This window comes from Clarias gariepinus, chromosome 4 (genome assembly GCF_024256425.1).
Source record: "Clarias gariepinus isolate MV-2021 ecotype Netherlands chromosome 4, CGAR_prim_01v2, whole genome shotgun sequence".
NCBI classification, from domain to species: Eukaryota; Metazoa; Chordata; class Actinopteri; order Siluriformes; family Clariidae; genus Clarias; species Clarias gariepinus.
The window spans coordinates 40,049,269-40,077,153 of record NC_071103.1 but is presented as its reverse complement, the minus strand read 5'-3'; the positions used below and the strand labels follow the sequence as shown (position 1 = coordinate 40,077,153).

Genomic DNA, 27,885 nt, shown 5'->3' with positions numbered 1-27,885 from the left:
ATGTTTAGTCGGTTTGAAGCTCAGTATCTGGCAGCTGTAACCCTACACAGTACACGTCTCTTCAAAGCCACACTAATACCCAAGGTGAGTCTGCTCTTACATCAAAAAAAAAAAAAAAGAGATTGTTTTGAGAAGATACAATCAACATGAGGTGCTTTTAGTGCTTCTAGTGCTCAGTATGTTATGCAGATTTGATGGCCATTGTTGTTTTTTAGCATTGTGTAGTAGGCGGTTTGAACATTGTAAAAAGTACATGCCTTATCATGTTGTTCTTGTTTTTACTCTTTATTTTTTTCATTTATTTATTCCTATTCTAACAAGCTAATGTAATACTGTAATGTAAAATATTAACTGGATTTAGTTTCATGCTATTCAGATGAAATAGAAGGAATGTATTACATTACATCTTTTTTGTTTTTGCTAATGCATTTAAATTTTTTGATCGTTCTAACATCAGCACTGATATAGTGAATATTTAAAATGTTCTCTCTCTCTCTCTCTCTCTCTCTCTCTTTATCTACATATCTCTCTGTCATAATGCTACTGACTGAAGCAGCTACTGTATGATGCTCTTACTTATTTTCTTCTTCACTAGTGATGCTCACAATTAACTGTAACTACATCAGAAACTTATTTTTGTTGGTTATTTAAAAAATGAAAAAAAAAATCAAACAAAATTAAACGAATAAAAAAAAATAGTTATATTTAATACAAAACTCTGCTCGTCTTTAGCATGAACTAAAGATCTGTAACTGGACAATTGTTGCCTTGACGTAATCACATGTGATGGTGTGTGATGAGACACTACCACATGACTGTAAGTGTGCGTCATTTATTAACAAAGACTTGGACAATTTGTATCCCATAAGAGCCATTAAGAGATGTAACTTTTGCTCAATATCGCCATTCAAACATTCAAACAACAAAAAAGTGTTTTAATTCCTGAGGTTTAATCATGTTTTTATAGAGCCTGTTGACTAACCTTAACCTTTTCCCATCGGTACAATGGCTGGAGAAATGGGCATTTAATCAGTATAAATAAATTAATGAGTTTATTATTTTAAACCTGTTATAACACCAACCAGGACACTGTTTCTGTGTATAGAGTATTGTGACTCTGGTGAGACGATCATTGAAAATGTAAGCTTAGCGAACAAGCCACACCTCTCAACAATGATGTTAGTACAGAAAAAAAAACAATTAGCAGAATTTTTTTTAAGTTTAGTTTCTTTTACACAGGATGACCCTGTACATTTCAATTCATATTCATGAAGATACTGTATCTTTAGATTGCATTGACGCAAACCGTGTTGCCTTTTAAATCTGGTTTCTCTGAAGCTTTGTTTCTTATGTTGCCTCCGGAAGTTTTTTCTTGGCATTGAGCCAGCTCTGAATACCATAAGGTAGAATAACAAGCAGGGGAAATGTCTTTAAAGACAAATACATGAATTGGTATTTTTACAACCATTAATAAAGTGATACCTCGGCATACAAATTTAATCTGTTCTGTAGTCGAGATCTTAGGGTAAAATGTCTTATAAAAAATATATATTTTCCCATAGAAAATAATGTAAATACAGATAATCTATTCTAGCCACCCAAATACAGTATATTACTAATATTAACAATTTTTAACACAATAATCAAATTTCTGCATGCAAATGAAGTAAACTATGAAATAAACCTATATAAATAAAATAAAGGCTTTCTCTATACATTGGTCAGAACTCACTCTTTCAATGATATCTTCGCATTTCATACATTGAAGGACCCGAGACCAGAGCAGAGCCCATTAATGAAATAGTTTACTGTAAATAGACAAAGTATGTAGAAGGCACAGCAATTACCTTAATGCATTTTTAAAGCTTGCAATTCCTCACAAAACAAAAACAAACATTTTAACAAACATTTGGCTAACTTCAAAAAAGGTATGTAACTGAATGTTCAAGGATTCAGTCAGACCAATGCATGTTTATTCTTGTGGAAAGTTTAAAACCAATTTGTCTTACACAGTATGTTCTGAAACCATAGTGCTAATTAAAGCAGTAATTTGATGCCCCACTATGAGATCAAACACTGTTGTTAGAGATTTTATAATTTACTTTTAACAAGAAGTGTAAACAAGGTGTAAGACACTCAACCTTGCAAAATTTTATTTCTCTGTATTATGAGTTAGATAGAACTTTTTTACTGGAAGACGGACAGCCATGTACATTGCTTCAACCTGAAATAATAATGTCACTAATTACATTAAAACTGATCAAATTATTTAGAGTTTTAACCTTTCAACTATTTCTTCAAACGAGGGATACTAACGCTGGTACTTAACCTTAAGGTAACCTAACTTAACATTAATGTATGATTTATCTTGGCACAGTTAGCTTTAAAATAAAATAAAAATCTTGCTACCATTCTTGATAACATTCTTAAGAGCCATGGTGCTATGACTTCACTAAATCCTGCACAAAAAAGAAACCCACAAAAAAATGTAAACTTGCTCTTACAAATGCAAACAAGTTTGTACCAGCTCACAGAAATGCGTGCAACTTTTCAGACAGAGTTTGGTTTAGCTGGGTATAATTTGTTTTTATGTCAAGGCAATATTCTTGCAAAATTTCAGTTCCCTTTCAAAGGCTACACTCGATGCTGCGTGAAAACGCTATGGGAAACATCTTGTCATGTTGCCGGTTGTGAAGCATGTGTGTATCAAACACGCCAAATTTTGGCTTATATAACCTCGGTCGGGTGACGTCATCTGATGAGACGCACCTGCAGGTTATAAATAGGACTGAACTGGAAACATTCCTCAGATCTTTTGTCTTCACTGACCTTGTTGTGTATGCGTGTGTGTTTAAACCAGCAAAATAAGAAAGTGTTTAACTCACCGATATGGCAGAGTTTTAATTGAGATATCCCTCCGTGTCTAAATAAACACATATCGGAGGGCGATCTCTACACTTTACTGCTTCGAATAAAGTGCTCGCGCGCACCCCGCATTCCTTGAGAAGCACCGGGCCGCGGCGCATTTTTGGGGCTTAAAACGCATGTATCCAGCAGAGCAGTGAGAGACGGATTTAAAACTCCTATCTCTCACTTCCTCGTTGGATCGGGAAATCCCTCTGTCCGCTCGCAAGCGCGCGCTGCGCTTCTTGTGAATGGGCAAGGATAAACATCCTCTCTCGCTCCGCGGAGATGAAAATAGCACCCAAGCACTTAAAAAAAAAAAAAAAAAAAAAAATTAAACGGCAGGTTCTGTCGGGTGGCCCGGGGGCGGAGCCTCAACAACGCTCTCTCCCTTTTTCTTAGCAATCTCCATATGAGTTAACCCTTTCATGGAGTAAGCTGTATCTATTCTGTGTTTTCCTGCCATCTACTTTATTTATCTGTTTAAATATAGTTGAGGTGAAAGCACGGGGTTATATGATGATGCCCAGATAGAAGAGACGCTTCCAGGCTATCTCTCTCCTGGGACATCATCCTCCCTGAAAAGCTAATACTTCCTTTCAAGCTGTGTAGACTTTTATCTTCCCTGGAGGGAAAAGCTTTTCAGGCAGCAGGTCTGGTTGGTGCTCCATTGCACACCATGACGGTTTTGCAGTTCTACCAGGCTGACCTGCTAAGAGACTTGAGTACTGGCGGGGCTCTTCAAGATAGGACGTTCTGAAATAACGCCTGGCCACAGACTTATGGCTTGAATCTCAGCGGCATCAAGCATAGGATCGCGCATTCCTCCTTGATGCCCCTATTTCGCCTTCCGGCCTGTTTGGTGATGTCGTTAACTTGTTCGCCACTAGGTTCAGGAGGCAAAGTTATATGAACAAGCCTTCGGAAATTCCTTCCCCGCCGTGCTCAGGAGTCGGGACTGTCGGCCACCCAGTCTCAACCGGGTCTGACGCTTGCAAGGCGTGAAACACACAAGGAGAGTGTTTTTGAGCCGGGCACCCCCTCGTAAAGATTGGGGTGCGTCGTACCTGCACTTCGCAATCCGCCTCAAAAGAGCTCAGACTGGCATATTGTCTTCTTCACAAAGAAGCCCTGAGGTTCATGTGCCCAGGACCATGGGGGTGGCCCCCCAATGGGGAGAGACACGTAGATTTCCTTTTGAGAATGAAGTGTTCTCCCTGGCACCCCAGGAGGTCGGTGTTTTTGCTCCGCCACCACTGGTGTTTCGGCAACACCAGTCTCCAATAAAGTGTTAGCTCTTCGTTTTTTCCTGCCATGTTTCAGGATGCCGAACATCTAACATTGCCCCCCCGTTTAACCAAGCCGCCGAGACTTTTGCCCCTTTCAGAGAAACTGGCAGCGTGGAAACTACTGCCAAGCATATCTCCTTGGGTACTAAGCACTGTAGAGAGAAACTACAGGATGCAGTTCTCACATCACCCTCAGTGTTTCAACGGCGTGGTCTCCACTTCCGTGAAACCGGAAAGTGCGCATCTGCTGACAGAAGTTGCTGGGAAATGGGGCCATGGAACATGTTCCCCCTACCAGACAGTGAGTCAGGCTACTACAGTCGGTATTTCTTGGTTCCCAAGAGGAACGGGGGGCTACGTCCAATTTTTTTATTTTTGCGGGCTGTTCCACTATCTAAAATAAATAAACACAGCTTCAAAATATTGACTGTCAAAGTGATTGCTCTCAAGTCCTACCAAGCGATTGACTTGGGACAATCGATTGAAGGACGCTTACTTCATATAGAAATATTGCCACAACACAGGAGGTTCCAAAGGTCGCTTTCGGGGGCGAAGCTTACCAGTATCGGGTCCTTCCATTTGGTCTAGCTCTCTCACCCGCACATATATGAAATGCATGGATGTAGTTCTGGCGCTTACGACTCCAGGGCATCCGTATTTGAATTACATAGATGACTGGCTGGCCCAGTCTCAGTAGCTAGCGCTTTGACATCAGCATGTCATCCTAGCTCATCTTTGTTTCTTAGGATTGAGACCCAACGCCATGAAAAGCGTGCTCTTTCCTGTTCAGAGGACAACATATTGGGTGTCACATGGGATTCGATCGTAAGCGGGCACAGCTGTCCCCCGCTCGTGTTGAATCCATTCTCAACACCCTCAAGGAAATCAAGCTAGACCGGAAAGTGACCATCACTTTCATAGATCTTAGCTCTTATGGCAGCTGTATCCACAGTGACACCTTTGGGTCTTCTGCACATGAGAGCATTTTAGTTGTGGCTAAAAACCAGGGGATTTCACTCCAGAGCCAATCCCCAATAAAGGTTACGCGCCAGGTGCTTCGTACCCTTCCTATGTGGTTCAGACACCGGTTTCTGACTTTGGGTCCCACTCTAAGTTCGTCTTGTCGTCGCAGATGCTAACGACAGACGCTTCCCTGATGGGCTGGGGTGCGGTCTTAGATGACCGTCCAGCCCAAGGGAGCTGGAGAGGCACATCAATTGCCTCGAAATGATGGCTCTATTTCTGGCCCTAAAGCACTTCCTCCAGCAGTTGGGAGGCTACCATGTCCTAGTGCGGGTGGACAACACTATGGTAGTCTCATATATTAATCGCCAGGGCGGACTGTGCTCGCGCCGCTAAAAAGCTAGCGCACCAGGTTCCTGTCCCTCAGGGCGAATTACATTCCAGGGCATATGAATGTGGGAGCAGTTGTTCTGTCCAGTCAATCTCTGACACACGGTGAATGGAAACCCCACCCCAAAATAGTCAGTCAATCTGGGAGAGATTTCAGGTAGAAGAGGTGGACCTCTTTTCCTCGCAAGATCAGCAAATGTCCCCTTTACTACTCTCTGACTCTTCCAGCTACCCCGGGTCTGTCCGCCGTGGCACGTACATGGCCCTGGTTACGCCTTTATGCGCTTTCCTGATAGCTCTGCTCCCGGGAGTCTTGGCGAGGGTCCATCAACAGTGTTTGCGCCTCTTATTGATAGCGCCCTGTTGGCCGACCAGAGTGTGGTTCTCGGATCTAGTATCCCTCTTCAACGGCTCACCATCGGTGATTCCAATGAGGTGGGATCTTCTGTCTCAGGCGCAGGGGACGATATTTCATCCCCGGCCCGAGTTTTGGAACCTTCACGTTCAGTCCCTGAACGGGACCAACTAAGTCAAGCTGGTCTTTCAGCCAGCGTAATTAAGACTTTTTTAAGTGCTAGTGCTCCCTCCCCTAGAAGAGCTTATGCCCTCAAATGGAATGTATTTGAAAGTTGGTTCATGACAAAGCAGGTAGACCCAGTCCATTGCCGAAATGTTTCAGTGCTGGAGTCTCTGCTGGAAAAATTGTCCTCAGGCTTGTGCCCTAGTACCCTCAGGACATACATAACTGCTATTTCAGCCTGCCACAACGGGCCAACTAAGTCAAGCTGGTCTTTCAGCCAGCGTAATTGAGACTATTCTAAGTGCTAGGGCTCCCTCCCCTAGAAGAGCTTATGCCCTCAAATGGAATGTATTTAAAAGTTGGTGCATAACGAAGCAGGTAGACCCAGTCCACTGCCGAAATGTTTCAGTGCTTGCGTCTCTGCAAGGAAAAATTGTCCTCGGGCTTGTGCCCTAGTACCCTCAGGACGTACGTAACTGCTATTTCAGCCTGCCACGTCCTGATTGGTGGGGTAACTGTGACACGGTCCCTTTTGTGGGTTTTATCTATCGTGCTCGAAGAGCCAATTGACACCCTTCTTTTTGAACCACTAAAGTCAGCGCCTCAGGTTTCTGACCTTTAAGATGGTTTTTCTAATGGCCGTTTCCTCTTTGAGAGGATTGGAGATCTGTCAGTCTCCCCATCCTGCCTAGACTTCGCCCCTGGGCTAGTCAGGGCCATTTTGCATCCTCACTGAACTATCTTCCGAAAGTTCCATTCTCAACATGCACCCTATTGTTTTTGAAGCCTTCTGTTCTCCGCCTTTTACAACTTCGGAGCAGGAGAGACTTACTGTGTCCAGTACGTGCTCTTCAGATTTACATCCACCGCATCAGCCAGTGGCATAAGTCAGAGCAGCCTTTACATGTTTTGGGGCCGCAACCGGGGGGGCGGCCGCCACTGCAGATGCTATTGCCCTCTCCTATGAGGCGCGTGGGTTCACTTCGCCTCTAGGAACCAGGGCTCATTTAACCAGGGGGATCGCCTCATCTACTGCACTAGCAGGAGGTATTCCCCTGCAGCAAGTGTGTGATGCGGCGGCGTGGTCCTTTCCGCACACATTTGTTAGATTTTATAATCTGGATGTTCATGCCACTCCGGGCTCACAGGTCCTCGAGTCAGCTTCCCAGATATAGTTCTGAGACCTTCTCCGCTTTGTGCGCACACGCTACACAACCTTGGGGTCCAGACACTTGCAGTGCGGCGGCGTTGGTATTCTCGTTCCCATAGCGTTTTCACGCAGCATCGAGTGTAGCCTTTGAAAGGGAACGTCTCGGGTTACTTTGCTGTAACCCTGTTCCCTGAAAAGGCAGGAACGAGATGCTGCGTCCCAATGCCGCACTGCCTACGTGACCGGACGTTCGTTCAGACAAATCAATCTGAGGAATGTTTCCGGTTCACTCCTATTTATAACCTGCAGGTGCGTCTCATCAGATGACGTCACCCGACCGAGGTTATATAAGCCAAAATTTGGCGTGTTTGATACACACATGCTTCACAACCGGCAACATGACAAGATGTTTCCCATAGCGTTTTCACGCAGCATCTCGTTCCCGCCTTTTCAGGGAACAGGGTTATAGCAAAGTAACCCGAGACGTTCTCAAGGTTAACATTTGTAAGACCAGTCATTCGTATGGTAAGGTTCCACAGTAGTTTTCTTTAGTAATCCCTCATCTCTTTATCTCAGTCAGTGATCCCCACATGCTTCAAAGAGTCCATCATTGTTCTTGTCTCGAAGAAACCACATCCTGCTTCTCTCAATAACTATCGCCCTGTAGCCCTCACTTCAGTAGTGATGAAGTGCTTTAAACGCCTGGTCAGAGACTTCATCATTTCTTCACTACCAGACTTACTGGACCCGCTACAGTTCGCTTATCGTCCAAACCGTTCCACGGACGATGCAATCTCTCATCTCCTCCATACATCTCTCACTCACCTGGACACTCGGGAGGGGAATTATGTGAAAATGCTCTTCATCGACTACAGCTCTGCATTTAATACCATAATTCCCTCCACACTTACCACCAAGCTGGAGCACCTGGGACTCAGCTCATCAATGTGTCAGTGGATCTCCAATTTTCTGACTGGCAGACCACAGGCAGTAAGGATGGGCGGACATGTCTCAGCCTCCCTCACTCTCAGCACTGGAGCCCTCTAGGGTTGTGTTCTGAGCCCCCTGCTGTACTTTCTGTACACCTATGACTGCGTGGCCACTACCAACTCCACCACCGTCATCAAGTTTGCTGACGACACTGTTGTGGTGGGCCTGATCACGAACAACGATGAGACGGCCTACCTGGAGGAGGTTGGAAAACTGGAGAACTGGTGCCAGAGGAACAATCTCCTCCTGAACGTCAGTAAAACAAAGGAGCTGATAGTGGACTCCAGTACAAAGCAGGTGAGGAACTACCAGACCCCCGTCATCAACAGGAGCCCAGTGGAGAGGGTGGACAGCTTCAGATACCTCGGTGTTCACATCACGCAGGACCTGTCATGGTCCTGTCACATCAACACCGTGGTAAAAAAGGCCCGGCAGCATGTCTACCACCTCAGACACTTGAGAGACTTTGGACTGCCCTCCAAGGTGCTCAGGAATTTCTACTCCTGCACCATAGAGAGCATCCTGATGGGAAACATCACGACCTGGTTCGGGAACAGCACCATGCAGGACAGACGAGCTCTACAGAGGGTGGTGCGATCAGCTGAGCACATCATCCGCACCGAGCTCCCTGACCTGCGCTCGATCTACACCAAGCGGTGCTGGACCAAGGCCAGGAAGATCGTGAAGGACCTCAGCCACCCCAACAACGGACTGTTTACTCTGTTGCGGTCTGGGAAGTGATTCCGCTCCCTGAAGGCCAACACAGAGAGACTGAGGAGGAGCTTCTTCCCGCAGGCGATAAGGTCTCTCAACCACACAACTATGCAGAACTAACACAATCTTTTCACAATTGATCAATCAATCAATCTTTTTACATCCATGAACACTATGGACAATTCCACGCACACCTACCTTCATACCTACACTACATGTTGTACGTTTACATCCTGGACCATTGCACAAAGACACTTTAATAACTTTGCACACCTACCTTCACAACTACACTACATGTTTATGTTTACATCCTGGACCAGTGCACAAAGACACTTTAATAACCTTTGCACAAAGTCACTTTGTTCTATGCATATTTGCACACCATCTTTCTTACAAAATATCAAAATTTCTCAATTTCTTAAATGCTCTTGTACAGTACAGTTTATTTCAATTTGTACAGATGTGGTCATTAAGACTGTGCGTGTTTTCCCGCGGGATGCCTCAATTTAGCGCGCGGCGCGCCGCAACTTGCCGTAAGCAACATTCGGGAATTTAAATAAATGTGTTGTGCTTCACTGAATATCCGCCAGATGGCGCATGGAAGGACTTTATTTAAACGCCGGACCAAGTACTGTACAACGAAGAATTGTGTATAATTACTTAGTCTAAAACAATATTGTTCCCAATGCTGAAGCAAACATGAATTTTATTTTGCTTTACAACAGATCTTTCATGATGAATGTGTGTATGTGTGCTTCATATTATTTTCATAATGATGAAATGAGATGCTCAAATTCGTGCTTTAAAATTCTTAATAAGTTTCTTATATATTTTTTGTAATGTTTTAACAGGGACAAAACAGTGAAAGACATGGCAATGTCTCGGTTTACATGGTGTTGAAATTAATTTAATTTCCTGATAGTAGGCTGATAGTCTTAACTATGCGAATGTCCTGATTCGTGAATATGCCAACATATCTTATTTAAAACGTAAAAAATGTGTCGACATCATCAGAAGACATGAATGAACTATATATATTATATTATTAAGTAAATATTATCTTATGACCACAAACTTTTTCGGGCTTTTTATAATAATCATCATATTTGCTGTTTGTGTCCAGCATTTAATAATTATTTCATACATTATTTAACCACGGCTGGAAATAATAGCTGGAATGTGATGTGATTGTGAATTCATGACTGAAATAAAGCAGTTTGTCTTTTGTAAAGTACTTTCACTTTACAAAAGGCAGCGTTTTTATAAAGCGTTTTTTAAAGGCAGCGTTTTTATGTAGGTTGATAAACGTGTGTTGTAACGCCCCAGAGACTTCAAAGAAGAGCCAGCGCAAGCGGACGGAGGCAGGAGCTGCTGTCCGCGGATGGCCGTCGTATTCGTATTTTATAGCGCAGGGTGCAAACCCGGGATCATTATATTATTTAGCATTATAAGACTAAAAAGTGGCAGCTGGCACGCCTAAAAATAGACGCAGGTTAATTTTTTTATAGTCTAAATTAAAATCCTCCTCTGTGGTGCCTCCTATTCCTATTAATCCTATTGTTCTGTTAGTGTCACTGCGTGTGCTTACAATGCCAGACAACATTCAAATGCAAACTATTCACTCTCCCCAAGTGTGAATCAGCTGTTCTTACCTATACATATTAACCTATACGTTCTCACCTGAAGTGTTTAGGTAAAATTCCATCTATACAAGTGTGACAAATATGCAAAGAAAAAAAATAGGAAGGGGCAAATACTTTTTCATGGCACTTCACATGTAGTCAGATTGTTCCACTGGGCTGAAACTGTAGCAGGTGGAGTTATAGCACTTTTCAAATCACACTAACTATACACTGATATGAATAACTTTGAATGATGAATGCTACGTTAATATGATCTCGGGCTTGCTCCACATTATAAAAGCAAAGCGCGGAGATGGAGATCAGGGAAGTACGAGATGTGGTGGAAAATAGGCAGTGGCGGTTCTACACTGAATTGCTCCGCGGGCGAGACAGCTGAACACACGTGGACATCTTTAAATTTTTGGATATTGATCCTTTCTCGATGCAGCGAATTTTCTGAGCAAATTAATAATAAATTCCATGAATGAAAAGCAGGAAGAAGAAAAGGTTACGCGAATTTAGAAAAAGCTTTAGAGGTAAATGCTGTGAAATGCTTTAAATGAACAGATTCTGCCTATAACAGGTCAGGGACAGTGAGGCTGGACCCAGCAGCGCACCACATCCCACATCATAATACATGCTGATGATGACCAACACGTCTCCCCTGATCTACCAGAGCCAAGTAAAAAGAATGGCAATCAAACAGAATAAAATTAGTAGCAGCACTAACTTGTGCTAGGTATTATTATGGTGGTCAATATTAATTGAAATAATGTTTCTCAGCATTATTTCGTGTTAATATTGACTACCATAATAATTAAAATAAGTAACTAGTTTACTAGCGTGAGCTACTGCTGCTACTGATTTTATTTCAGCTTACCTGTTCAGTTTTATTGCCATTCCTTTTAAAATATTGTCTTTATAGATTTATATTTGTCTTTATGTTCTTTTTTTTTCGTTTCTTTGACCCAATATATGTTCAGTGATACTTCAAATAACATGTTTAAATAGCATTGATTTCTGTATTGTGTTATATTTTTATACTAATAACTGGTGTTAAAAATTTATCTCCACATTAATGAGCCAATGTATTATGGTGTGGACTGCTGTGGGCCAGGAAGTCCAGGGCCACTTTTTGGTCCCAGTCCGCCCCTGTAATAACGAATGGAGAAAGCGCAGTCAAAGCCCGGGGATTCTGTGTTCCGCGGGGGGCCAGTCGTGAATAGCTGACACTCAGTAACAGCCAATGAAATTGAAGCATTTTTGTTGCTTTCCACGTGGTGTGGCGTTGCTTAAATAATATCTGTATAATATCCGTATATCCTATAAAATCGTCCAGACCCTGGTTCGAATCCCGCTCTGGGTGAAAATGTAATAAATGTGAATCCTTTGTTTTAAACTTTTTGCTTATGATAATCATTAAATTACAGCAACTGTGAGGTGAGTGCTAATGTGTTTCACAGAGAAAAAAAATTCTCAATTGCAAACATGCATTTAGTACTGAAGCATAAGTTAATAATGTAATGGCTATATCATGGTATTTTAGCGAATAGCACCGGCATTTTGAGCACTGGCTGGGAATCAAACCCAGGTCTCCCGCATGGCGGGCGAATCACCTACCACTGAGCCACCAGTACCCGTCTGCGTTGAAAGCGCGTAAATATAGGCTAACGTCATACATCTTTGTAGTCCTTTTGCACACGCGCGGGTGCGTTACAATAATAATAATAATAATAATAATAAATTTGGAGAACTACTACTACTAATAATAATAATTCTAAATGAAAATGAAGAATAAATACATATCAGTTTGAGCTTGACACGTTTATGCGCTCTGTCGCTTGCCGTCAATGGGCGCCTAAGAGACATAACATTTTTCGGCTTCAGTAGACACACAATACTTTAGACTGAAACACGACTGCCCCCTACAGGTATTGAAGGGCATTTTCACAGCTTGCCGCGCGCACTCGCGGCAAGTCGTGGGATCCCTTTTCCGAAAACGTGCGTTTTTTAAGGCCAGATCTGTACAGTATATTTCTATTTTTATGTACAGCATATTTCTATTTTTATTTTTAGTTCTATTTTTCCTAGTTTAATTACATTTTTCTATTTCATTTTTCTATCGTATTTCTTTTATTCATATTTATTTCTTATTATAAGCTTTAATTCTCTTTTAGGGTCACTGGCAGTCGTATAAGCATTTCACTACATTTCGTACTGTGTATGACTGTGTATGTGACAAATAAAATTTGAATTTGAATTTGTAGCCACCAAGACGGAATAGCTAACCTGGGAAGTTTTTAAAAACCTATTTCTTTGTTAATCATCATGTTGCTGCTGTTTAATACTGATCCTTTATATCTGCCTGTTTGCGTAGATGAGATTGTATCTTCTGCTCCTGGGGTGTGTGTGGGTGTGTGAAAGTTACCCCGATGGGCGAGTTACATCCAGTTGTGATAACATGACTCCTTCTCACAGACGCTCGCCTCAGACTAGTACACCTCCGTACACTGTTACAGCCGACACCAGCAGTTATAAAGAAGGAGACACCATCACTGGTAAAATTTAATGCTTTAGAGTGACTGGACTCACACAATCAAGCATTACATCAAAATTGAAAATTTCTTGACAAATAAATTTAAATGAATCAATGTTTTAAAATAAATATTTGGACCAATCCTATAGCTTGTGTAGTTTGACGGCTCTTTAATTCTTTTTTGGTTAGACACAATCACTAATTACATAGAAATAGAGGTATTATGATGGAAAAATTAAATCTGTATGGTGGCCTAGTGGTTAGCATTGTGGATTTGCTAGATGTATATAGTTTTTGAAGATGTATAGACTAGCATTTGTTTAATATACAGTATATTTGTCTTACCTTTCAGTTTACAATTAAGACTATACAGTAATTGAGTTAAATGGCATCATATACCATTTGCAACAGTTTCAAGTGCAGTAATCCTACTGTAACCTTTCACTCTAATGAAAGGACAACATAAAATGGCCCTAAACCTAAAGCTCAGCATGGGAGGTTTATTGTTTAAAATGTGGTCAATGCCAGCCCTAGGCATGCTTTATGTGAAGAAGATACAGTACAGTGCCAAATTTACAGATACAGAATATGTCCAAATTTGGTGTCATTTCATAAGAATATCAGTCTAAAATAGAACTACTGTTACAACTACCTTTGCAGTGACTCTGAGTGGAACCTCAGAAGGTTTTAAGGGGTTTCTCCTGCAAGCGAGGCAGGTGGGAGGGAACAGCGCTGTTGGTTCCTTCAGTCTGGTGGACTCCAACTCCCAGCTCCTGACCTGCTCTGGAGTGTCTGTAAGTTTCCTTTAGCATGATATTTCACACAATCCACACAATAACACATGTACAGTAAATTGTGGTGAAATAAAGACAAAAAGACAGATTTTTTGTTTGGTCTCCAGAACTCTGCAGTTTCTCACAATTCATCTACATCAAAAAAAATAATCCAAAGTAAATGGAAAGCACCCACATCTGGCAACCTCGGCAACATTGAATTCAGGTAAAAGGCATGCTTTCCTTTCCTTTTACAATATGGAGTCATTTGTCCCATTGTTAAATGTATCAGAAATAATAGCAACTATTTAATTAATTTAATATATTTTTTTAAGTTTGCCAACTATAACATTTTTTTTGTTTATTTATGACAGTCTACAGCACAAATGCCTGTAAATTATTTGTACGATAAAAACTACACATATTGGAATTCACTGTTATGAAAAAACAAACACCCTATGACCAAAACAAATCTACAATCTAATAGTGCAGTGTGTTATGTATTTTCAACTATTAGTAAATGCCAAGGCGAGATGGTGGTGTAGTGGTGGTGTAGCATTGTACCCTTGCACCTCCAGGGTCCGAGTTCAATTCCCGTCTCTGTGTGGATGGAGTTTGCGTGTTCTCCCTGTGCTTGGTGTGTTTCCTCCTACAGTCCAAAGACCTGCAGATTAGGCTAATTAGCATTCCTAAATTGCCTGTAGTGTGTGTGTGTGTGTGTGTGTGTGTGTGTGTGTGTGTGTGTGCCCTGTAATGAATTGGCACCCTGTCCAGGGTGTACCCTGCCTCGTGCCCTAAGTCTCCTGGGATAGGCTCCAGGCTCCCCACCTCCCTAAATACAGGATAAAATAGTATAGACAGTGTGTGAGTGAGTGAGTAAATGCCAGAAAGCTCTTAAACATACCTTTTTGTAATTTTTCTGCACATGATTTAATTCTCAGAGCCACATTCGTCCGTAAAACCTCTTCTTTCTGGGTGGGAGTGAAAAGCTCACAGATCACCTACAGCGGCACATCGGTGAGATTCTATGACAAATCCTCACTCTAAACTCTTATATTATAATTTTTATTTTATTTATTTTATTCTTTTTAAAATATTTTTAAGCTCTACATTTATCTAGCTATTAATTTAAACAGGTAGGTATGGATAATTAAAATATGGAGGAAGACAGACAGCAACAGACAAAAAGGCTCTGTCACTAACCTTTTTTTTTTGCCTTTTTGAAACGAGATACAAACAAACAGAGATTATAATGATTAAAATGAATTTGGATTGTTGTTTTTAAGGCTGGTGCCACCCCCACTACCTCCACCACAACTACCACATCCTCCAACTCCCCCTCCACCTCCTCCAGCATCTCCAGCTCAGACTGTGGGACGAGGAAGACATGTGTAAGCCGCCCAAATGGCTGCAACCCTTCCACAGACTCCAACTGCAACTTCATGTCTGCCACGCCCTTGTCCTCAGGGTCAGGATTCAGGTTCGAGCTCTCCGGTCGTGCAGATGGCTATGTTTCTGTTGGCTTCTCAGATGACTTAGAAATGGTAGGGATTTTAATTAATTCTCAGATCTTAACATTATGTTACATGTTATACATATTGTAGTAAAGTACGCTGTTATTGACAAAACCCCAAGATTTGTAAAGGAAAGTAACATGACTTTAACCAGCCAATGTAGAGACACAGAGATGGTGTAAATAACATCATAGCTGAGCGATGATAATAACACTATAAATACACTGAATTTTACCATGCTGACAAAGTCATGTGTGTGTGTTGTGGTTTTAAAGGGAGACGATGACATCTACATATGTGGAAAGGACCAAAATGGTGTGATCCAGTTACAACATGCATTCTCAACAGGAACTACAAGACCAACCATCATCGCCCTGGTACACATCCAGCTCCCCACTCAAACACACACATACACAAATAGAAAGGAAAAAAATGTGTGTGGTTGTGTGTGTTATAGGGGAACGTGACAGTGCTCAGTACATCACAGAATAATGGTGTGATCAGCTGTTCCTTCATATCCTGGAATGCCATCAGCACCACCAGGAGCTCCGCAGAGTCTAACAGCCACTACATCTTCCTCGCCAGTGGTGCCACCAGTAATGGTAACACCTCCCAACACACACACACACACACACACACACACACACACACACACACACACACACACACACAGTTTCGATGACTGCACTCAGGAATGTAGTGTACTGTACACTTAAAGTTTCATATTGACTCACTTTTCTGTCTTTAATAATGAACTGCCTTTTTTATTTTCTTAACTGAGTGTTTTTAGCCTTAATATGGATTTTTAGTAGTTGTAGTAGCATTATTATGACTACTGAATCTGTACCCACAATACTTACAAAACTAGTCTAAAGCAGATAAAGAAGGCAAGGAATGTCACAGATTAACTTTAGACAGGGCACACGAGGGAACTGAAAATCATTCCAGGTGACTATCTCGAAAGTCTTATGTGAGAAGTTAAATGTAGCCACTTTGGATGTCTTCTGTATTAATGTACAATGTTGAAAGTAATAAAAATAAGGAAAAATCACTGAAGAAGACAATGTATTCAAAATTTTGATTGCTCAGGTACAGTGCAGATTATCATTAAAACTTTTATATAATATGAGGAGAAATTATGCTCAGAATACAACCTATTATATTAATTCAATTAAATACAGAAAATACCTGTATTGATGAATGAAGAAAATGAGAATTAAAGAGAGAGAATTTTGGATGAGGTGAGGGTAGTGAATAAGGTAGTACAGTACAGGGAATTAGTAACGCTTAGGTGGAAGGGCCGTTGCTCTGAATGACATTCTAGTGGAGGCATGAAGGTGTTTAAGGAGATTTGACAGTGGAGTTTCTTACCTTTCTTATCTTATTTAAGATAATTTGTTTTGAAAGTGACAAGAATGGACAGGATTAGGAATAGTGATATTATTCAATTCAATCCAATTAAATTTTATTTGTAATTAACAATAAACAATTGACATTGTTGCAAAGCAGCTTTACACAATCAAAATAATTATTTAAGTTTATATGAAATGTAAGTGTGTATGTAAGGACAGTACAGTATATTAATATATGAAAAAAAGTAAAGACAAAACAATAATTGCACTTTCAAACAAACAAATTGCACTAGATTCAACAAATTACACAGGGCTAATATTGCACAGTTTGAAATGTTATTGCACAGTTCTGTTGCTAGAAATTTCACTATGATAATCTTGCAGATTCAAATGGGGTCATTGCACAGTTGCTATTGCATTAAAATCTAAGATTTTATAACTGTATTGTAGGATAGTATTACAATGTCATATTTAAAATATTGTAATTATTGTAAAAAAAATCAGATATCGTAACATTATAAAGTGATATACAACTGTGTGGAATATGGAGACTGGTTCACTGGGAGCAGCTCTGATTGTACAGTCTAATAGCAGCTGGGAGAAAAGACCTTCGATATTGCTCCTCCACATACTTGGGATGTAACAGTCTGTCACTAAAGGAGCTGCTCAGAGATGTAACTGTTCCATACAGGGGGTGAGACTCATTCTCCAGCAATGATTATAGCTTAGCTACCATCCTCCTTTTTCCCACCTACTGTACAGTGTCCTGTGGAATCCCCAAAACTGAGCTGGCCTTTTTAATCAGTTTATCCAATCTCTTCCTGTCTCAGTAAAGATGCTGCTCCACCAACGGACTACTCCACCTAGAATATGGCTGGCGGCACCATTGCATTAAAAAAGGTCTTCAATAGTGCTCCGTGAATTCCAAAAGACCTTAGTCTCCTCAACAGAAAGAGTCTGCTCTGTCATTTTTTATAGATAGCGTCTGTCTTGTCTGTCCGGTCCAGTTTACTGTTCAGATGAACACCCAGGTATTTATATGAGTCCACTCTCTCTGTGTTCTTTCCCTAAATATTCACTGGTGAGAAAGAAGTGTGTTTGTGTCTGCAGAAGTCCACCACCGGTTCTTTTGTCTTCCCCGCATTTAGCTGGAAGCAGTTCTGTTGGCATCAATCCACAAAGTTCTGATCAAATCTCTTTAGATACATTTCATTTACCCACTTCTGATCGCCCTCCGCCTGAGAGCTGGACTCCTTATGACCAGTGATGGTTTTAAGACCGCTAACATTATTCCGCTGCAGCTGATTCTTCATTTTCTTCTTGTAGCATGCCTTACCTTCCCCAATCTTCTTTCTCAGTTTTCTCTCCACAGTTTTATCTCCTCCTTATTTCCTGATTTGAAATCCCTCTTCTTTTCCTCTTTTTTCTTTATATCAAAGTTAATCCATGGCTTGTTGTTGGGGAAAAAAAATCTATGCTCAGTAGTTAATATAATCCATTATATAGTCTGTTAAGTTGTCAATATCGTCACCATGTGGATCACACAGTTCGCTGGTGATTCAGGAAACATGCATCGGTGATCAGAGTTGCAAGAATCCTGGGGGTTTAGAGAGAGTTAAATTCAGAAACGGAAGCAAAAGATTAAAGCCGGGTAATCAGTCAACGAAGCGGACAATTCCAAATCATAAAAGCAAAGAGACGTAACGAAAAGGGCAAAAGGGGTCGACAGCATGAAACAACAAAGTATTCTAGGCAAACAAAGTACTCTAAACAACGTCACGAGTTAATTTGATGTAACCCTGTTCCCTGAAAAGGCGCAAACGAGATGCTGATGAAAACGCTATCTTTCTGTGTTGCCGGTTGTGAAGGATTTGTGTATCAAACACGCCAAATTTTGGCTTATACACTCAACAAAAATATAAACGCAACAGCTTTGTTTCTGCTCCGAGTTTTCATGAGATGGACTTAAAGATCTAAAATTCATTCCAGATACACAATATTACCATTTCTCTCGAACATTGTTCACAAATCAGTCTAAATGTGTGATAGTGAGCACTTCTGCTTTGCTGAGATAATCCATCCCACCTCACAGGTGTGCCACATCAAGATGCTGATCTGACATCATGAGTAGTGCACAGGTGTACCTTATACTGCCCACAATAAAAGGCCACCCTGGAATGTGCAGTTTTGTCTCACAGCAAAATGCCACAGATGCCACAAGCATTGAGGGAGCGTGCAATTAGCATGCTGACAGCAGGAATGTCAACCAGATCTGTTGCTCGTGCATTGAATGTTCATTTCTCCACCATAAGCCGTCTTCAAAGGCGTTTCAGAGAATATGGCAGTACATCCAACCGGCCTCACAACCGCAGACCACGTGTAACCACACCAGCTCAGGACCTCCACATCCAGCAGGTTCACCTCCAAGATCGTCTGTGACCAGCCACTCAGACAGCTGCTGAAACAATTGGTTTGCATAACCAAACAATTTCTGCACAAACTGTCAGAAACCGTCTCAGGGAAGCTCAACTGTATGCTCGTCGGTTTACATTGTTCAGGGCAGCTGGCAGACAGCGTGTGTGGCGCTTTGCTGATGTCAATGTTGTGGATCGAGTGGCCCATGGTGGTGGTGGGGTTATGGTATGGGCAGGCATCTGTTATGGACGAAGAACACAGGTACATTTTATTGATGGCATTTTGAATGCACAGAGATACCGTGATGAGATCCTGAGGCCCATTGTTGTGCCATACATCCATGAACATCACCTCATGTTTCAGCAAGATAATGCACGGCCCCTATGTTGCATAGATCTGTACACAGTTCTTGGAAGCTGAAAATGTCCCAGTTCTTGCATGGCCAGCATACTCACCGGACATGTAACCTGTTGAGCATGTTTGGGATGTGCTTGACCGGCGTATACGACAGCGTGTACCAGTTCCCACTAATATCCAACAACTTCGCACAGCCATTGAAGAGGAGTGGACCAACATTCCACAGGCCACAATTGACAATCTGATAAACTCTATGCGAAGAAGATGTGTTGCACTGCATGAGGCAAATGGTGGTCACACCAGATACTGACCGGTTCTGAGTCCCCAGACCCCCAATAAAGCAAAAAACTGCACATTCCAGGGTGGCCTTTTATTGTGGGCAGTATAAGGTACACCTGTGCACTACTCATGATGTCAGATCAGCATCTTGATGTGGCACACCTGTGAGGTGGGATGGATTATCTCAACAAAGCAGAAGTGCTCACTATCACACATTTAGATTGATTTGTGAACAATGTTCGAGAGAAATGGTAATATTGTGTATCTGGAATGAATTTTAGATCTTTAAGTCCATTTCATGAAAAATCGGAGCAGAAACAAGGGTGTTGTGTTTATATTTTTGTTGAGTGTATAACCTCGGTCAGGTGACGTCACCTGCAGGTTATAAATAGGAGTAAACCGGAAACATTCCTCAGATCGATTTTGTCTAAAGGGACGTCCGGTCACACAGGCAGTGTGGCATTGGAGCGCAGCATCTCGTTTCCGCCTTTTTATGGAACAGGGTTACAGCAAAGTAACCCGAGACGTTCCCTTTTGAAGGGAACTCAATGCTCCGTGAAAACGCTATGGGAACGAGAATACCAATGCCGCCGCACTGCAAGTGTCTGGACCCCAAGATTGTGTAGCGTGTGCGCACAAGGCTAAGGAGGTCTCAGAACTATCTCTAAGAGGCTGACTCGAGGACCCGTGAGCCTGGAGTAGCATGCACATCCAGACTACAAAATCTAACAAATGTGTGCGGAGAGGACCAACCTGCCGCGTCACACACTTGCTGCAGGAGAATACCTCTTGCCAGCGCAATAGATAAGGCGATTCTACTGGTTGAATAAGCCCTAATTCCTAAATGCGAAGTGAGCCCACACCCCTCATAGGAGAGGGCAATAGCATTTCTCACCCAGTGTGACAAGGTCTGTGTAGTGGCGGCCGCCGTAGCATATAAAAAGCTGCTCTGACTTATGCCACTGGCTGGTGCGGTGGACGTAAATCTGAAGAGCACGTACTGGGCACAGTAAGTAAAGTCTCTCCTGCTCCGGAGCTGTAAAAGGTGGAGGACAGAAAGCTTCAAGAACAACAGGGTGCATGGTTGAGAATGGAACTTTCGGAAGATAGTTCGGGTGAGGATGCAAAATGGCCTTGACTAGCCCAGGGGCAAAGTCTAGGCAGGATGGGGAGACTGACAAGGTGTGCAGATCTCCAATTCTCTTCAATTAGAGAAGGTTAGGGTGTCAATTAGACCTTCGAGCATGATAGATAAATCCCACAAAGGGACAGTGGCTCTAGTGGGTGGCCTCAACCGTTTAGCTCCACGAATGAAACGGGCAACTAAAGGGTGCTTTCCCACAGTAACCCCATCGATCAGAACATGGCAGGCTGAAATAGCAGGCAACCCGAGGACAACTTTTCCTGCAGAAACTTCAGCACTGAAACAATTCGGCAGTGGACTGGGTCTACATGCTTCGTCATGCACCAACTTTCAAATACATTCCATTTAAAGGCATAAGCTCTTCTAGTGGAGGAAGCCCTAGAATAGTCTTAATCACGCTGGCTGGAAGATCAGCTTGACTTAGTTGGTCGCGTTCAGGGGCCAAACGTAAAGGTTCCAAAGCTTGGGCCAGGAATGAAATATTGTCCCCTGCGCCTGAGACAGAAGATCCCTCCTCACTGGAATCACCCATGGTGAGCCGTCGAGGAGAGATATTAGATCCGAGAACCACACTTTAGTCAACCAACAGGGCGCTATCAATAAGAGGCGCAAACGCTGTTGACGGACCCTAGCCAGGACTCCCGGGAGCAGAGCCATCGGAGGAAACGCATAAAGGCGTAATTTGGGCCACGTATGGGCCATTGCGTCCAGACCCAGGGGAGCTGGAAGGGTCAGAGAGTAGTAGAGGGGACATTGTGTCGTCTCTCAGGAGGCAAAGAGGTCCACCTCTGCTATAAAAAATCTTTCCCAGATCTGACTGACTACTTCAGGGTGGATCCTCCATTCCCCGTGTGTCACAGCTTGTCTGGACAGTAAGTCTGCTCCCACATTCATGTGCCCCAGAATGTAAATCGCCCTGAGGGACAGGAACTTGTCCTGTGCCCAAAGCAGAACCTGGTGCGCTAGCTTGTTCAAGCGGCGCGAGCGAACTCTGCCCTAGCGATTTATGTACTGGACAACCGATGTGTTGTCCACCCACACTAGAACATGGTAGCCTGTCAACTGCTGGGGGAAGTGCTGTAGGGCCAAAAATTCCTTTGCACGTAACCCTTATTTGCCTTTGGGGATTGGCCCTTGCGTGAAATCCCCTGGCTCTTAGCCACAACTGAACGCTTTCATGGGCAGAAGGCCCAAAGGTATTATTGTGGGTGCAGCTGCAATGAGGCCTACACATTTATGAAAGTGATGTACAGGCACTCTCTGGTCTAGCTTGATCTTCTTCAGGGCGTTGAGAATGGATTCGATAAGACGACAGCTGTGCCTGCATAATAATCGAGTCTCATGTGACACCCAAGTATGTTGTCCTCTGAACCGGAAAGAGAACGCTCTTCGTAGCGTTAAGTCTCAATCCTAAAGAATAGAGATGAGCTAGGATGACATCCTGATGTCGAAGCGCTAGCTCCTGAGACTGGGCCAGAATCAGCCAGTCATCTATGTAATGTAAAATACGGATGCCCTGGAGTCGCAAGGAAGCCAGGACTGCATCCATTCACTTTGTATATGTGCGGCGTGATAGAGCTAGACCAAATGGAAGGACCCGATACTGGTAAGCTTTGCCCCCGAAAGCGAACCTCAGGAACTTCTGGTATTGTGGCAAAATTTTAATCTTGGCTTGTGAACTCCAGGAATGCAGCGCGGCTCATGGTTCTCTAAAGAAAGCAAGGTGCGCGCGAAGCACTTTCATGGGAAGAAGATCACAGTGTTCACAGTCTCCTTGAAGCCCAAGGAGAGCGTGCTTTTCGCCCAAACACTCAAAGCAAAAAATGTGAAGATCGCCCTTCGAAAGGAAATTTTCCCAAGGGGGGACACATCTCGCCTTAAACTCTGCCATTTTATCGGTGAGTTAACACTTTTCTTTGCTTTTAGCTTGCTTGTAAACACACGCGGCACAATGCGGTCTGAAGACAAAAAGATTTGAGGAATGTTTCCGGTTTACTCCTATTTATAACCTGCAGATGACGTCGCCTGACCGAGGTTATATAAGCCAACATTTGGTGTGTTTGATACACACATGCTTCACAACCGGCAACACGAAAAGATGTTCCCATAGCGTTTTCACGCAACATCGAGTGTAGCCTTTGAAAGGAAACACAGAGCTTGGAGCACTCAATAATTCTGCAACGAATGATTGTTGGTGAGAGACTTATGAAAAAGTGATAATGAAATGAAAATAGAGAGCCGGTTTACTCGAGCCAGTGAATGAGGCGGCAAGATTCAAGATACAAGATTCAAAGAACTTTATTAATCCCAGAGGGAAATTGCTTTGTCTTGGTTATACAGTTGCTCTGATTAATTTACCGTGAAGAAAGGCAAAAATTAGAGTAGGAAAAAATTATATTATACAGGAAAAATAAAATAAAATAGAGAAATAAAAATATAAAGAAAAATAACAGTAAAAAGAAATAAAATAGTGTAAGCCGCAGAATGTAGTGTGGAAGAGAGTCGTGGTAATCATTCCTTGGCTCGAGGCATGGGCATGACCCGGTGTACTGTTACAGGCTTCCTCTAATTGCTGACCAGCTGTGTGCACATCTTCACTGGAATTTTTGCCTGTTCATCTTTGGCAATGAGCTTAAACTTTTTCAGATTGGAGGGTCTCCTTGCCATCACCCTGATCTTTAGCTCCGTCCACAGATTCTCAATTGGATTTAAATCAAGACTCTGGCTGGGTCACTGCAAAACATTAATGGTTTTGTCTGCTAACCATTTCTTCACCATTTTTGCTGTGTGTTTTGGGTCATTGTCATGTCCACTAGTGCCCAAGGCCAAGTTTCTTTGAAGACTGCCTGATGTTGTTGAGAATTTTAATATATTGCTCCTTTTTCATGGTCCCGTTTACTGTGATCAGGATCCCTGTTCCGCCGGCTGAAAAACACCCCCAAAACATTAGGCTCCCATCACCATGTTTGACAGTGGGGATGGTGGTGTCCTCCTTGGTCGGCGTCCATTGGACCCAGTGGTGTGCGGTGTCCGTTAAAAGGTCTGCCTTAAGATGTTGCCACCAGCAGAGCCCTGATTCATCAGGATGGCCTTGGTGGTGATCCTTGGATTCTTTTTTAGCTTTTTTAGCTCTCTTACTGTCCAGCACAGGTGTCACTTTTGGGTTCCGACCACGTCCTCTCAGTGCAGAACGTCTTGTAATTTTTAATAATACTTTGCACTGTAGCCACTGGAACTTCAAAACACTTAGATATGATCTTATAGCTCTTTTCTGACTTGTGAGCATTATCATATTATGTTCTGGGAGATGTCTGTGTCATTTACGGTCAAAAAGAATTGGTGGTTGAAAAAGCTTGTGTTTTGTTTTTGTTTTTTGGAGCGGTAGACCCCACCCCCCATATATGTACAGCAATCGGTGTTGTTGCTTTTTCTAAGTTGTACTCTAGTGCTAAAGAAAAATATTTTTAAAAAGTACTTTTAAGATTTACTATTAATAAATTTAACATAAGTCAGATATTCTGTATTATGACCATATCTATATGTGTTGTCTTCACACTGGCACAGGGAAATCAGAACACAGCACCTGCAAAAGTGCAGCTACAGAACATACTGATCCCAGCTGTTTATCCCATATAACTGTAATTTTACACATTACACTGTTGTTTGCATTGTCTTTATGCATGTATGTGTGAGATTGTGTGTGTAAGTATGTGTGTGTGTGTGTGTGTGTGTGTGTGTGTAAACACATTGAGAAAAACAGGATAACATGTACTGATGACTTTTGTATTTTTATTATTTTAAACTTTGTGCTCTTGACTTGAGTGAGAAATAAATATGTGTGTGTGTGTGTGTGTGGTTAAACACTGAAGTGATTGTTCTGACAGGTGAGATTCAGATGCACAGCAACTCACCTGTGTTCAGCCGGACTAAAGTGGACATCAGGAGTCAGAAGTCAGAGGAGACTGAGGACACGGAGGAGACTGAGGACACGGAGGAGACTGAGGACATGGAGGAGACTGAGGACATGGAGGAGACTGAGGACATGGAGGAGACTGAGGACACGGAGGAGACTGAGGACACGGAGGAGACAGCCGAGTCAGAGGAGATCGAACCCATTGTTAAGGCTCATGGTAAGGCTTGAGGCTTTCTTTTTTTTATTTGCAACTCAAGAAAATGAGACATGAAACTCACCGTAAAAACATTAAAGAGAAATAAAGGAAAATAGAGAAAAAGTGTTAATAATGAAAAACAACTAATAAACTTCTACAGTAGTAATAAAAAAGTACAAAGTTTGGAAAAAAAAAATCTCATCTGATGAGTGAGTGTGAATGAGAGCCTGAGATAATGATGATGATAATGATGATGATGATGAGTGTGTGTGTGCGTGTGCGTGTGTGTGTGTGTGTGTGGGTTGCAGGGTCTCTGATGTTGATTGCGTGGATGACCACGGGCAGTATGGGAATGCTCATCGCTCGCTTTCTAAAGAGGGCCGGTGCGGGCAAGAGGCTCTGCGGGAAAGACTTCTGGTTTTTAGTGAGTTTCTCCTTCTGTGGATGTTACTGACTGTTCACTTACAGCTCTGTGGTGTAAAACACTCAGCCACAAAGTCACAAAGAGCCGGCACAGAGTCAGCTCTGATTAGTGTGTAGGAAAAGCTCATTCCTCAGCTCCTTTACAACAAATGTGTGTGTGTGTGTGTGTGTGTGTGTGTGTGTGTGTGTGTGTGTGTTGTTCCTCAGGCTCATGTGTTACTGATGTTGCTCTCTGTTGCTGCGACCATCATCGCCTTTATCCTGGTCTTTTCATACGCAAAAGACTGGAGTGGGGTAAACACTACATATTACACACTACACACTATATTATTACACACTGTACAGCATGTTTAAACTACTCAATACCCTACACCATACAAGCTACATGATACACATTGCACACTATGCATTCAGCATATATTGAATCGTGTGTGTTTAGGGAGCTCATCCAGTCCTGGGCTGTCTGGTGATGATCCTTAGTCTCGCGCAGCCAATTGGGGCGATGTTCCGCTGTGCACCGAAGGATGAAAGGTGAGAGCAAAAAGAGAGAAAGAGAGAGAGAGAGAGAGCAAGCGAGACAGACACACAGCTGACATGTCACTCTGTTTCTTTTCCTCTGCAGGAGATTTATCTTTAACTGGATTCATGCCCTCAATGCATTAGCCATTAAAGGGTTAGCAGGTGAGAACTGCTACTCTCTCTCTCTCTCTCTCTCTCTCTCTCCACACCATGACCTAAACATGTTCCTCTATCTCATGGACAGTGGCTGCGATCTTCACCGGCCTCATGTTGGCCGACAGCTCACCCACTCAGTGGATGCCGAAGGTGATGGGTGGATTCGTGGCCTGGGAAGCGCTGCTCTTCCTCTGCCAAGATCTTTACTACAGATGCAGAGACAAAGGTAAAAGATCCCAGACTAAACCTCTCCAACACTGACAAGTCCTAATGTCAGACAGGATTAAGTGTTGGTAAATGATTTCCTTAGTAAAAACCAGTTTAGTTTTTTCATGTTAATTTAAATTCTCATTATGTTAACGCTGGAAAATGTGAACCCTTGAGCCAAGAAAAATACTCTTAATATTCTTTTTTAAAACCAATGTAATAATAATAATAATAATAATAATAATATTTGAAAAATTTTGCACTATTAAATTTTGCAGGAGATTGGTAGAATGTGTGTATTTTTGTTCCCTGAAATGTAGCGGGTGTCTGTTGTTGTTTATGAACTTTCATTAATTTACAGTCACAGTGTGGATATCATGTTGTGGTTTTATAAATAAATTAACATAAAAATGCTTTCTTATTTTTTTCTCTTTAGAAATGGATGATAGTGATGGCAGGGTGAGTGTGTAACATCATTTCTTCTGTACATACGTTTTAAAGAAGTTTCACTCTATGTAAATTGGTTTTGCGTTATGTTATTGTGGTTTATTAGGTGGGGACGGGAGTGCTTCTGCTGATACTCTTCTTCTTGGGAAACCTGGCGTTCCTGGTGACTCTGCTTGTTGGAATTGGAACAGCGTAATTATGTACCTTGTAACCCTTTTTAAGCATAAACTCAGGGTTTCTGTGGTTTTACTCAGGTATAAAAACATTTTTAAACAATCATGGGTATTAGTGGTAATATGAAGTTTCTGTTGCAACCTTACACATGTTATTTTTCTATAACAGGAAGCTTTGTTGTTGCTTATAAACATTTACTCTCAGCGTCTCTTCTTTTACCTCTCTGTGGACATTTATAAAGCTGATTCAAGTATTACTGTATTGGGCTTCAATTCCTCTGTAAATAACAACCATATTTATACTTTTATTCACCAAAAGTCCCATTCTGACATATTTACCCCTTGTTTATATAAACACCTACTGTATACATATATTCATAACACAGTTAATGATAGAACTGACCTGTATCAGGTTAGTATCAGGAAAAAATGTGTGTGTGGTACTGCTTAAATGAAAACATACTGTATATGATGTTTGAGTTAGTATATTCAGAAAGTACAATGCAACCGACTGAACTAATAGCTTTTTTCCATGTGTTATTTTCCTAACAATAAAGGCTCACCTGCCTACCTAAAGCTGTAGTATATATATTTTTTGCATTGAACTGTATTCTATGCAACAGTACTCTGTGCTGTACTTCTCTAATGACCCCTACGTCCCTCTATCTATATTACTGATGTAATCCTTTTATATTTATAAAAGATTTTTTCACCCAAATGAGGATGAGTTCCCTGTTGAGTCTGGTTTCTCTCAAGGTTTCTTTCTACTGCCATCTCTGGGAGCTTTCCCTGCCACTGTCGGCCTCGGCTTGTTCATTAGGGTAACTCTCATTATCTAAACATTTTTTTCTTACTCATACACACTTCAGGAGCGAACATGACATAAGCCAAACTAAATACACAGAGCTGAACTAACCACGACCGGGGCTGACCGGAACG

At 42.1% G+C, this 27,885-nt stretch overlaps 1 protein-coding gene across 1 annotated transcript; it reads left to right on the top strand.

Moving 5' to 3' along the window:
* Positions 1–33: 33 nt before the first annotated feature.
* On the top strand, positions 34–27,117 carry LOC128520323 (putative ferric-chelate reductase 1). Its single transcript, XM_053494512.1, has 16 exons — positions 34–84; positions 12,920–13,100; positions 13,739–13,872; positions 13,980–14,077; positions 14,793–14,868; positions 15,138–15,395; positions 15,641–15,742; positions 15,823–15,967; positions 24,770–25,042; positions 25,330–25,445; positions 25,652–25,738; positions 25,884–25,975; positions 26,067–26,125; positions 26,208–26,372; positions 26,763–26,785; positions 26,880–27,117. Exons 2-16 carry the CDS (start codon positions 12,920–12,922, stop codon positions 26,967–26,969), a joined length of 1,899 nt encoding a protein of 632 aa, XP_053350487.1. The 5' UTR covers positions 34–84; the 3' UTR covers positions 26,970–27,117.
* The last annotated feature ends 768 nt before the right edge of the window (positions 27,118–27,885 follow it).